The 13,508-nt window shown below is 35.9% G+C and overlaps 1 protein-coding gene across 2 annotated transcripts; it reads left to right on the forward strand.

The window, feature by feature from the left end:
* Positions 1–210: 210 nt before the first annotated feature.
* Positions 211–13,191, forward strand: LOC141721817 (uncharacterized). 2 transcript variants are annotated; one of them, XM_074524934.1, is made up of 10 exons: positions 211–521; positions 4,506–5,251; positions 6,804–7,032; positions 7,099–7,326; positions 7,403–8,540; positions 9,567–9,775; positions 9,866–10,520; positions 10,610–10,691; positions 11,616–11,663; positions 12,599–13,191. In XM_074524934.1, the coding sequence occupies exons 1-10, from the start codon at positions 221–223 to the stop codon at positions 12,800–12,802; spliced, it is 3,840 nt and encodes a 1,279-aa protein (XP_074381035.1). In that variant the 5' UTR covers positions 211–220; the 3' UTR covers positions 12,803–13,191. The 2 variants fall into 2 exon arrangements, with proteins under 2 accessions (XP_074381035.1, XP_074381037.1); XM_074524936.1 differs by having other exon boundaries at positions 212–521; positions 7,114–7,326.
* Positions 13,192–13,508: the final 317 nt, after the last annotated feature.

Genomic DNA, 13,508 nt, shown 5'->3' on the forward strand with positions numbered 1-13,508 from the left:
GTTTTATTTTAGCATTAAAAAATAATTTTGATGTTAAATTATAGCAATAATTATAGCTATTTTGCATCTTGTATCGGTCTTGCTGTGACAACCATATTTTTTGTTGGGCTTCAAAAACCCCAATAATCCAGAACCCAACATTTTCATGATCATTACATCGGGTAAGCATGCTCCGTAAATCTTTAATTAAAAATAAAAAATAAAATAAAAAGCCTGCTCCATGTATGATACATACACACATGTATATCTACAAAAACACGCACTCTTTCACACTCAAAACACACACAGTGTCATGGTTTCCGCGGACCAACCACTGAAGAAACGAAAGCTGTACGAGAACCACAATTCGCCGCCTCAGAGTCTCTCCGACGATGAAATTCTTCGCCGGCGGCGAAATCAAGAGGAGATTCGCAACGTTTATGAACATTATAAGCTGTTAAAACAATGTATTTTGAATAAAAACCCTAGTTTTATGCCCAAATTGGAAGAATCGTATCTCGCTCTCATCACTGCTTCTCGAGGTCAATCTCTCTCTCTCTCTCTCTCTCCCTCCCTCACTCTCCCTCTCTCTCTCTCTCTTCCTCACTTCTCAGTCTCTCTCTCTCTCCTCTCTCTCTCTCTCTCCTCTCTCTCTCTCTCTCCTCTCTCTCTCTCTCTCTCTTGTATCTATCTATTTTTGTTGTGATTTTGATTGATCGGTTAGGTTTGAGCTTGAAATGATGTGGATTATGTGTTTTTTAAGTTGGATTGTTGTTTACTATGTGTGATTAGGGAAAGTAAAAATTAAGTAGGGTTTATGTTTAGGTTAGGTTTTTGTGCTCTGTGGGCTTGAATTAGTGAAGTGATTGAGATGTTGAGATATTTAGTGATGGTTGGAATGAGTGATGTGTAATTACGAATTTGCAGATCATGAGCTTTTGACACTACTTATGGAAATACTTCGTGTTTTTAGCAGTTCTAGTATGTGTTTTGAGCTGTCTTATATTACATTATATTTCGCGGCTCTTGATGGTGTATTAGATGGTGTTAGCGTCTTCACATTAGAAAATTGTTACGGAGCATGTATGTTGGTTTCAATTTTGAACACGGAGTTGATGCATCACAAGTTTTTAACTCCTTTAATGGTCCAATTTATCACAACAATGTGTTTATTACCTGTTTTAATTGGATGTGTCAAAGGAAAGGTTCTTATGGCGCATAGTTTAATGGACAGAAGGCCCACTGAACGACTAGGTGCCTAATAATGTGTTATATTGACAATCTACGATCTATGTATCCGACATATCATTGTTAAATTAATTTATTTACTTAAATTGCAACAAATACTGGCTTAAAGTAATCTTAAAATAAATACACCAGACTCATAATGATAGTTGGTCAACTAATAGTAAATACTTAAAATGTAATTGTAATAATTGTATAAGATAAAAGATATGTACGCTTTAGCATGTAGTTTTTTGTACACTGTCCCATTAATAATAATTAGTTTTGTGATAGTTACATTGGTTATAATTAATACAAGATTTTAAAATATGAATATTATGTTTTTTGTTAGATAGTATCTACCTTCAGTACACCGCTTTTACTAGGTAATAGATTCAATAGGGTTTGGGTTGGGGATAGTATCTGCATTTTTGGTACACATGCTTACAAATATTATGTACTTAGATAAAATTAATACTATTCATGAGAGTTCTTGCAGGGCGTTTGGTGTGCCACCTGTGATTGTTCTTTATGTACCCCATGCATTACGTGAATGTGAAATAAATGTATGCAGCGGTGGTTGTCGTCATATCTGGAAACCACACATATTTGACATTAAATATGAGTGCCACACATGTTTTACATTGAATAAGAGTGACGAACAATATGTAAATGCTACTAACAGTAAACACCAATCAATGGCCTAGAATTCTTTAATCTCACTTCACGTCTAGGCTTTGGTCCGGAGTAACCTTTCAACCCCAGCAGGACTACTCTGCCTTAAATAACATTGATTTTTTTTAATAAAAAATGACATGAGCACATACAAAATATATATGCCCAAGTTAAAAACTTTACTATCATTGTATAATATGAGATGTTCATAGTTAATAAGAAACATTACGTATGCATACACATTTATGGTAAGTAAATTGTATGATGAAAAATATTCAAATTTTTTAGATCCTTAAACGTCCGGACCATCATTTCTTTGAAGAATAGATTATGTAAGATAGGATAAAAAAAGGAGGTAGAAATAGAAGATTCTAGAGGGAGTACAACAGAATCTAGAGAGGAGGATAAAAGATGGATGGTAGAATCACTGGGGTTTTTATATGCTTTAATTATTATGTAAATGCAGAGATTATATTCCTGTAAAATTATCTTCAATAATCGATACTGCTGAGCTACGTCAACCAGTTATAAACATTCTATTAACTGAAATTAATTGAAGATACTTTCCTAGCTTTTTATTGTAGCAACTTTTAACTGTGATGATAAAATTTGGTTGCCATATTTACTTGGCCGAAGTACTCCTCTTCTTGAAAATGATTTGTGTCTACACATAGAGTGACTGTGCTTGGTGCCTCGGGTTCTCATATACTTGGTCTACTAGAGGTTAACTGTAAATCTTTATAAACTTTAATCTTCTCCATCAAATTCTTCTAGTAAGCCAATCTTACAGCTTAGCTGGCAGTGTAAGTGTTGAACTTGGCATTTTCAATTTTTTTTCTTCATGTTTTTAGGTTAACACAAGGGCGTCTGTACCTAGTCTGGGGCGACCACTAGTGATGAAAAAAGAGCGTGGGTAACATAGCGTTAGCTCTGCTGATCAAGAAGTATTTACCACCCAAGCTTAAGCCCTTGCATTTCTTTTTCTTTAGTTGCAACCACCGGAAATTGTCCTTGTCTGGCAGGACTTGATAATTATCAACTTCTAGTCGGAAGATATTTTTCTGGGCCGCCTAAATTCTGTACACGCTTATTAAAGTTTAGTCCAAGTAGTTTCATAACAGGATGCCATCTTTAAAAATAAAAGGCAAGTATACTATAAACATTCCAGTTTCTACTGTTCTGACTATAGCAGGAGGGTATTAATCAATCTGTTGGACATCATGATTTGAAGCAGCAGTACAATGTAAATAATACGATATTAGGATTTCTATTTAGCATTTAGATTTGATGTTTGAGTTGATCTGCTATTGAAATGGAGAGTTAGAACTTAGAAGGGATGGAGGTAGACAGATGCCCTACTACTAAAAGGTGTATACATATTACAGACTCGCAGCCAAAAAATACAGGGATCCATCTGGATTATATTTATTTAGTACTCCGGAAATACTAAAGTTTATCATACATTTATAGTATTAGTCTACTTGAATACTCCTTAAAGTTCAGTTGGATTACCATCAAATGCTACCTGATATAATGAATATTGAATATCAATTTAGTCCTAGACAATAATATCAAAATGTCAACTACCACAGATTCGATTCCCTACTCATCTTCAACTCTCAAGGTTCCAGTTTTTTCCTTTGACTTTCATTCAATATCTGTATCATTGTGTTGTATTCTTCTCCTTTTTTACTTTACTCTGTCAATGATGGGGCATGTTTCCACATTTTAACGTTGAAGCATAGGCCCAATTGCCCAAATCTATGTTGAAGCTCTGATAGTACGGTTATCAGTTTATCACAGTAGTACTGTTTGAGCTCAATATCCTGATTGAGAGTCCTATGATAGAAGTAGAGCTGAGCATTCGGTTGGTTTGGTCGGAAACTGAACCGAACCGAATTAACCCAAAACCGAAATGATAATTTTTTCCTAACCGAACCGAACCAAACTTATGCACAAACCGAACCGAATTATTTCGGTTAATTCGGTTTGGTTTCTGAAAACCGAAATATTTGAAAATTTTGTCAAAATAATTTTAAATGGAAATAAAAAATAATTCGAAATGTTAAAAGAATACGTATTATATTGTATTATATATGTAAAAAATTGAAAATACATACATTCTAACCAATTCAAGATACATACAGTATGTTCTTTTGTTTATATTTATTATATTGTATTATATATTAAAAAAAAATATAATTCAAAAAAATATATATATTTAGATTTCGGTTATTTCGGTTAAACCGAATTAATTTTTAGATTAACCGAACCGAACCAATATAGGGAGATAATTTGTTTTTCATTTTCATGTCTTTGCTAGTTCGGCTGTTTTTTAAGGCCATAGAGTGACACCTTATTATCTGAATGAGTGTTAAAGCATTTCTTCATATGGGTCACCAAATTGCATCAGAAAATAAAAATACTTAAGAGCTTATATGAAGTATCTCAGAAACTACACCTTTGACTTCTGGTCTATCTTTTCCGCTGTTTAACTATATTGGTCTGTTATAAAGAACACTAGAAGGTCTCTCACCATTTTATAAAAACTTTGAATGTTATTATGTAATTTAGGTTTCTATACAAACTATAAAGTTACACACTTTTGCTATGTTTTTGACCTGCAGGATGTACAAGTGTACAACGTATTGTTGCAGAATTTATTCCGAGATATGCATCATTCTGTCCGACTGCTCTCGAAGCTGCCACCAAGGTCGTCATTAATATGCATAATTGCAGCCTAGCAGTGATAAGTAGGGGAGAGGATGTTGATGGGGTTGCATGTAGGACTGCTACTCTCTGCATTTCTGGTCTAGTGGACATTTGCCAAGCTGCACAGTCAGAGGCACCAACATCATCCGTCATTCAGGGCATCTGTTCCGGTGTTTTTATTAATGTGCTCAGCTTCTTAATATCTACTTTTAATGGAATTGATCTTTTTCATATTGTTGATAAAGGTGTGCTTAAGATGCAAGATTCTACGTTGTTATTTTCTGAATTTAAGGAAACCATTTCAGCTGAAGACGATAATGCAGTGGCTAAATTATCCAAGTTAGGTGCACTAAGCCTCATCTGGATTTTCTTTTGCTGTCCTAAAAATGTACTCGCCGCTTGTTTTGAACTATGTGACTCAGTGGCAACAGAGGAATTCCATAATCACGGGCTGTACTTTCTTCGTCAGGTCACATGTGAACTTGAGGCCAGTGATGTGGCTAATCATGTGGATTGTAATAATGATGGAAATGTATTGTCTACAGCTTCCAACGATACAAGAAATGAAACTGAGAAGATCACCCATCATGGGCTAGTGTCACATGACAACCACAAGTCTGACGGTCCACCTCTTGCCTTGAAGAAATGCTTACTGGGACTGGTAAACTCTACTTTCTATTGTTTATTGTGAAATATAGTCTTGTCACGGTAGTGGTGGTCATTACTGTCCATTGTGAAGTTGAATCACTTCTCATTCTAATACAAAACAAAACTGATATTCCTTAAAAAACAGTAATGATAGCTTCATATATAAATGGTTTAACTTTACAAATACAATTATCATTTTTAGTGAAATCAAATAAATTTTGTCATTTTCAAATTCCACATGTTGAATTCTCTAGGTCCAACTCAGATAGGATTGTAGGATACTTTGTTGTATAAAGGAATTATATAATTCTATAACTTTGTTCAGTTTAATTTTAAAGTATCTTAATGCTTCAGCAAATTTAGACTGTAATTTTTAGTTGTAGATGGCTGCCATGAGGCCTTAATTTCAAGCATCTCTTTTAGAATTCTGTTAGATTTTTTTATGAAGACTAGAGGATATATTATTTCGTTTGTGTCAAAGACAGGGTAATACATTCCATCTAATTTTAAGTGCTTGAACTGCAGTTTTTTTGGTGTAGTGTTTCCCAGAGTTGCAGTTTATTATAAAATGATAACCACTTTTACAAATTGAGCGGGTCAGTAAAATAGAATACTAATGAGTTTACATCTATTTATGCTGGTGTATCTCAATTCTTTGAACCGTTTCACCTGTTCCTCCATGAAATATATAATAGTCCCAACCTGTGAGTTTGCAAGCATGCACCCTGAAATACTAGTGTCAATTAGAATGTTGATGGTGTACTTCTGTTTTGACGGGCAGTATTAATGGTTTTTTCATTAAAAACTCAACTGAACTAGAAGTTTTTAGTTTCCAAGTCTCACAGAATTATTATGAGGTGAAAAACAATATCATAAATGTACAAAGTAGATAATTAATGCTGCAAAATGCTTTCTTTTCTTACTTACATAATGTCATTCACATTGCATTGCATGATTAAACTTTACGCATCACTATTGCGGTGTTAATCTGGAAAACCGGGCTGTCTGGACTACCGTTGTCTTGGGAGCTGTAAGAGCACGAGTTAGAAAGAAGTGGACATTTGATTCCAAGAATGCAAAGAGGGGCTGTAAAAACAATAGGAGGCCAAGATGTTTTGTTCCTTTGTCAAGGGCTGTCAAGTGATAATATATCACCCCTGAGTTATGGAATAGTGAGACATACTCCTAAAATATCACATCATAAATTATGGGAGTCTAACCAGTAACCAGACGATAACTCGTGGAATTTATGTGATGTTCCCAACTTTCAAATGTAATCAGTATCTCTCTTTTAACAACTAAAACAATGCTGAATAAATGTAGAGTGTTGATGTCCTTTTTATTGTCAAGCTGGGGTTTTGGTGACATGTATGATTGCTTCCCTCATACTTGAAGGCTAATATTTCTCTTTGTGCTAATAACTAGCATTGTTTAGCTTTCTGTGTCAGAGTATGATCTATTTGGTCTACAATATGTGTACCTATTTTCAAAGTTTAGCTTCACTTCATGAACTGATTTTCTTGCCGTCTTCTGTTTCTGTTTGTACCTGGACTTCATTCATCCAGGTTGTCAGCAAATATCCATCACTGGAAAATTGGATAATATTGAGGTATAAGAAGTTCTGTACTTCCGCATCACTACAACTTGCTTCAGAAATCAAATCTCTTCTGGAGGAAGTGTTTCAGTCCTTTGCTGAACAGGTTAAAGCTGCGGACGATCAATTAATTAGCATCGAGGATAATTCTATTACATCCAACAATTTCAGTGCACAATATTTGACCCCAAAGGGACACGGTAATAATTCTATAATTTCCATGAGAGATGGGTTTTCTGTTAATAATTTGTCTGACAAGTTTTTAGGTCAAAAATTGATAGATCAACGTCCACTTATTCCTCCTAAAACTCCTATGCGTGTAACTGTTGGATCCAATGTTGATGTTGGAGGACCAAGATCCATGGATTTTGACACAGCTGATGCTGGAGAAGTATTGCGACCCAGATCCTCTACACCAAGAGACCTGTTAAATAATCAAATGCATTCTCCAATCATGAGAAAATCATTTGACATGAGGAGTAATTCATTTGAAGGTACAAGTTGTTTTGTAGTAGTGAAAACTTTTGCTACAATATTGAAACTTAGCTTTGTCTTTAAAATCATCCACAGGTTCTATTGGCCATTTACAATTGCCTTTCGACTCTCCTCAACATCATATGCCAGTGCCATCCCCCTCTGCAAGTCAGGTGAGTTGGTTCTCTGATGGAGATCCAGCGGCAATGGATATCTTTTCAGCTTCAAGACGACTGTGGTTGGGTTCTTTAGGCCCTGATGCATCTGAAGCGCTAGTAAGATTCCAGTTTGAAAAGTTTGGTCCAACAGAGCAGTTCTTATACTATCCTTACAAGGGATTCGCATCAATTGAGTACAAAAGCATAATGGACGCAGTAGGGGCTAGAGGATATATGAGGGGAAGTGCCCCTTGGGGTGCTCCTCTCCATGTAAAGTTCTTGGATATAGGATTAGGCACAAGGGGGACTATTAATGGTGTTGCAATTGGTTCTTGCTGTCATGTTTATGTTGGAAATGTTCCAACTCAATGGGCCAAGGATGAGATCCTGCATGAAATTACGAAAGTTGTTTACAAAGGTCCGCTCAGTATTACTGATCTTAGGAGTGAAATGGCAATACTTATCGAGTTTGAGAATCCTGAAGAAGCTGCAAATGTTATGGCACGTCTCAGACAGTGGCGCAAGGAAAGCAGCAAGTATCTTTTACCTTCAGATGTTGGTCCAGCTAATACAAGGATGCACATGGAAACTTCTAGGCAAGGACCCATGACACCTGCCTACTTTAGAAGCAACTCTGGTAATAGTTTCACTGAATCACCCCGTGCTCAAACAGTGCTTGAGAGTCCCTCTGAGAGTTACAGAACAAGGATGTCAAGTCTGACTACTTTAATTGCATCATTGCGTGCAAAGTATAATGTTACATCTAAAGGAAGTTATATTGGAAGCTATATTCACGGAATTTATCAAACTGCTTCAATGAGAGAAGAAGATGGATTACCAACAAGCACTCTCTGGATCAGCCTACCAAACACCAACTCTTCAAGTCTCACTGATGAAGAAGTTATTACCATCTGTAATCTTGCAGTAAGCGGGGTAGGCTCAGTTTTAAGAATGACAAGAGGACATATGCATATGGGACCTTGTTGGTTTGTTGAATGCAGTAGCATAGATGCTGCAAGTACCGCTTTAAAGATTCTACGGGGCTCTCCAGGGATTTTCTTCCAAGTTGAGTTTAGGTATGCAAAAGCTCTCTCTCTCTGTCTCTGTCTCTCTCTCTCTCTCTCTCTCTCTCTCTCTCTCCCCGTATATATATATATATATATATTTGTTTATATGTATATGTTAATGCATAGGTGCTCAAATGAGGACCAAACTTTTTAAGATTCAAAACAAATTACCAAATTCATGTAACATAAATCACCAAATTTTTACATATAATTAAAATTTTGGTGATTTGTTCAAATTATTTTTGTGACTTGATTTGGTTTTCACGGTTGTCATTTTAACTTGATTCTTATTTTAGTTTGGTTATCATTGGGCATGATCTGTATATATAAACTACTGTCTATTGTTCATGGCTCATTACTTGCTATCTTGGATAAGCGCTCTAGATTGCAGTTTACAAAGCTATATATACTTGTAACTTATAACTAATGAAACTATGCAGCAGCAGTATTCTAATTCTTAAAGCCATTGCTCTTATATCACAAGACTCTAACTTATCATTGGGTGTTGCGCTCTTCAGTTTTGAGTCCACATTTAGCGTAACAGCATCCATTATCCTTCGGACATGATATACATGCTTGGATGTATCTGTTTGCATTTTCTTACAAGCGATAGTGTTAAAATATATTCAGTACCGCTTTACTAGTACCTCCAGGAATTTTTCAGCCCAACAATCCTGCTACTATATGTTGGTTTACCTGTGATACAGTGTATTTTCAGTTTGTATACTTGGCACATTTTGAATTGCTAACTTATAGGTTCAGTTGTATGTATGTATGTATTTATATCCTATCTTGACCTCGTCTTTCTTCTAAGTGGCATGAGGTCTTACTTTTTTTTACCTCGTCTTTGTTTAAAGTGGCATGGGGTCTTACTTTTTTTAAACTCAAACTATTGCCACTTCATTGCATCTCCTAGAAGAGTTTGTATTTAGACCTACTAGTTTATTATCATTTCAGCTAATAATATCGGCAGCTTGCAATATTTTTTAGATTGTCATAGTTCCAGTGTAAGCTTTTGCATATTTGTTCAAACAGTTATCCTGGGAAGCACCATAGCACACCTCTACAAGTGAAACATGATGCTGGCAGTTCAGAGATGTCACAAAGGAGTCCTGAAATTCATCAAAGCACAAGGAATACACAGTTGAATTGGACTTCATATGGTTGCAGCACTGCATCTGAAGTTAGACCAACTGTTTGTAGTACGTTTGACAAAAATATGGCAATAGATTCTCCACAAGGAGGTAAAATGTTTTATAAGATCATAAGATATTATCAAGTTAGTGAGTTATTGGTTTAAAAGCATGTAGTAATTTAAAGCAAATATTTTTCAGGTGGCCGTGGGGGTTCAGGTACAAATGAACAGATGTGGATGTATAATAATCCTACAACAGATATATATCCTGCACCAGGGGATCATTCTTTTATGACAACTTCAACACTGGGACCTCCTATACCACCACAACCAAATTATGCATCTTCATCGATGAGACCTTATTACCCTCTTAATAATTCCTGGGATGCGCGGAGTTATCCTCATCCACCAAATCCAATCTCATTGGGTTTAGTTTCCACTGTTCATCGTGCTCCAGTAGTTCCACCTCCATTTCTACCTCCGTCTGTGACTCCTCTTACACAAATGGTAGCGAGCTCAGTGCATCAGTTTGATCAGACGTTCTTTCGGCCTCCTGTGCCACCCCCTTTGATAAACTTACCACCTCAGCCAGACCTGGCACCTCCATTACCGCCTCCACCTTCATCTCCTCCTCCTCTACCTCAATCTCTTCCACCCGTAGTTCCTCCTCCACCTAGTTCACCGCCACCCCTTCCACCCAGGGAATCCTCTAATCAGAAAAGTTCAGGACAAGGTATAGCTTACAATTGGCGGGGCACATTAAGCAAAAGTGGGGTTCATTATTGTACAATTAATGCACAACGGCTTCACTCTGATATGTGCAAGTATTCAAATGCTGCCTCGGAACCTGCAGAGTAAGTGGTTGCTTGATTCTTATTTAAACTATCTGTAACTTCTGTGAGTAAAGGGTAGTATCTGAACTTTTGGTGGTTGAATTATGCAGATGGCCAGCTAAATTAGATATGACAAAGCGCACAGATTTTCAGCACGTGAAGACAACTTTTTCTAGCACCCCAGCACACAAAGTAAGTGGCTAAATGCCGATGATGCCTTAATATGGGTAGAGGAGATAGTTTCATCTTTATTTTATGTATTTATAGAGTTGAAAATGCGTCGTATGCTTGATAGCTTTTTGTCATTACAAGGAGCTTAATCTTTTTCCCAGGAAATCTACCAGTATATGTTCTTTGCTTTTAGATCTCATTCTGATCACTATGAATTGTGTCTTCCTATTTTTTTAGAAAAGTAGTGGCTAGCATTTAAGGGTTTCCCAAATACCATCTGAGGTCTTTTTAGTGCAAGTGAGTTAAATCTGCTCCTATAGGCAAAGCTGAAAAGATGTACTAGCTGTTTTTAATCAAGTCTCTATCAATGTAGCAGTCAACTGAATTTTATGTTATAGTAGTTACCGGATTCTTGGTATCGCCATAGTTATCACAACTTGTAATTCAGGGGTGCCTTAACTTCATTTTATGTACTACTGTGTGATATGTTCATTACTAAATTCATGGTTTTGCTATAGTTATCACGATATGAAATTACCAGTGCCTTGACTTTAGTTTTTGTACAACTGTGTAATATTTCGATTATGATTCCCTTGGTTTATATATTTACTTTGAGAATAATCTATTTTATTAAATATAGAGACAGTAAATCAACGATTGTACATCTTATGAAGGATCTTTATATGCTTTCAGTTCATTAGTTTTTTCCTGAAGCATATTATTTGGTGAATTAGTTGCATATGTTGCAAATCTTAACTGTTTTTAAATTATGTATCTTCATTGGACACTTTTTTTGATTAAGAGTGGATTATTCGGTTTAAAGTACTGGTTGATGCTTAGTCCATTTTTATTCTTTTCCTGGATTATTCATGCTTTTTGTATTTCCTTATATTTGGGTTCCATTAAAGTGGAGAATATATAACCATGGGTTTGAATGCAATGCAGAGAGAGGTATGCCAATTGCTCCCTTCGGCTGCAGGAGATTATAAAGGGGTAAGTTATATGTATTCTCTACTCTTCTAATATTTGTTTCTCTAGTTTTGTTTTCATTTTTTGGCATGATGTAAAAAGGCTTAAAGTTATTAATATTTTCAACATTGGTCACATAGTTTACAGAGAATGGTATATATTCATGTCATTATCATTTATCTCGCTGGCTGTATTTATTATTGTTCATTCTGTACTTATTTCTAATCAATTGCACTGTAAAATAATTCGAATGAAATGAGTTGTATATCTATTGAACCTCTTCTCCGTTACATGAACTATTTAATTTTGCCCTCATACTTGTGTAGCTTGGACATGACATGGGATGGTTGTGGGTATGGGATCTGAGTCTGATCCTATAGATGAAAACCGGACATTTCAACTTTAAGCAATCTAATGCAAAATGATTTACAAGGCCTCAAAACAACTTGTTTCTAGGGTGAGATGTCCATAGATTACTAGTTCCATCTTATTCTTTTAATTCATGCTATAAATTTGACATGAACAATTCTGTTCATGCTTTTTTCTTGGTATATGACACTAGTTTACAGATGTAAAATATGTAAAAAGTAGGTTTCATTTCATTTCCTCTGAAGGTTATATACCGAATCCCCTAACCTATAATTGTGATCTATATCACCGAATCCCAACTTTTTTGAAACTAAGAGTCTGATACTTGGATTCACACCCGTGCCCGACACCTGTACCCGAGTCTGCATAACATAGAACTTGTCATCCTGAACTGAACCATTTGCAGTGAATAATGCACATTTGAATTGCATTAAGTGTTGTCTCAATGCTATAGTTCGTAATTAATATATCTTTTCGAAGTGTAGTTTGTTTAGCAGGCAATGACTTGTTTACTCTCAGTATCTTTACTTTCTTGGAAACTGCAATAATGGTTATTGTAAGGTAAACTAAGAAATATTCACTTTTTGCAGTTTCAGGATTTTATCTCATATTTAAAGCAGAGGGAATGTGCTGGAGTTATTAAAATTCCAGCAACAACGCCCATGTGGGCGAGGCTCCTTTTCATTCTCCCGTACTCGCCCGAACTAGTGTCCATGCTCTCTATTAGTCCAAGTTCACCTGATTGCATGGTTGCTCTAGTTTTGCCAAAAGAAACAAACTTTGAATGGGTATGACTTCTGATCTACTAGAAATTTAGTGGCTTCTTGTTTAGCAATCATTTTGCCATTAGATCAGCAATGCGGTAGCTGTGGAATGGTGGTAGATGTGTACATTAGAATGTTATCATGAGTGTGGAGAATGTACAAGTCCAGTGCTTTAGGAGCTCCATGTAATTTGTACTTCCGGCTCCTAGATAGGATCTTTTTTGTTTAGTTTAGTTGACCGAGAGAAGCAATAGTTTTGTATACTAGCCGTTATGGTGTTTGTGTAGATTTAGGGAACTTTATACCAGAGCGTGTCCGTGATTGTCCCATCCACAATCCTTGCTGGCGACATGCCTTTGTACAAATAACAAAGATTCTTTATGGACCCTGATGATCTGATCAGGTATTTATTTTATTTAGCACGTCGTCTTTAGCCTTAATCAGACATACATATGAACTGTATTTAGTTCAGCCATTTCAGACTCCCATACATATCCAACCATTTCTAGCACTACAAACTTGCGACAGCAAAGAGCATAGAGCATGGAACATTTTTCCAAATTTATTTGTTATCCAATCACAAATTAGTTGACTAGCTTGTTATTTTGACATTTGATAAAGTTGAACTGTTATCAATGTGAATTGTCCGTAATTGCTCGTGTTTGTAAATCGTATTTGGTCTCTAGGCAGGTCCAGTGGAAAAAAACAAGGTTAATTTCACTCGCAAGTGTTATAA

Source organism: Apium graveolens, chromosome 4, assembly GCF_009905375.1.
Source record: "Apium graveolens cultivar Ventura chromosome 4, ASM990537v1, whole genome shotgun sequence".
In the NCBI taxonomy this organism is placed as follows: Eukaryota; Viridiplantae; Streptophyta; class Magnoliopsida; order Apiales; family Apiaceae; genus Apium; species Apium graveolens.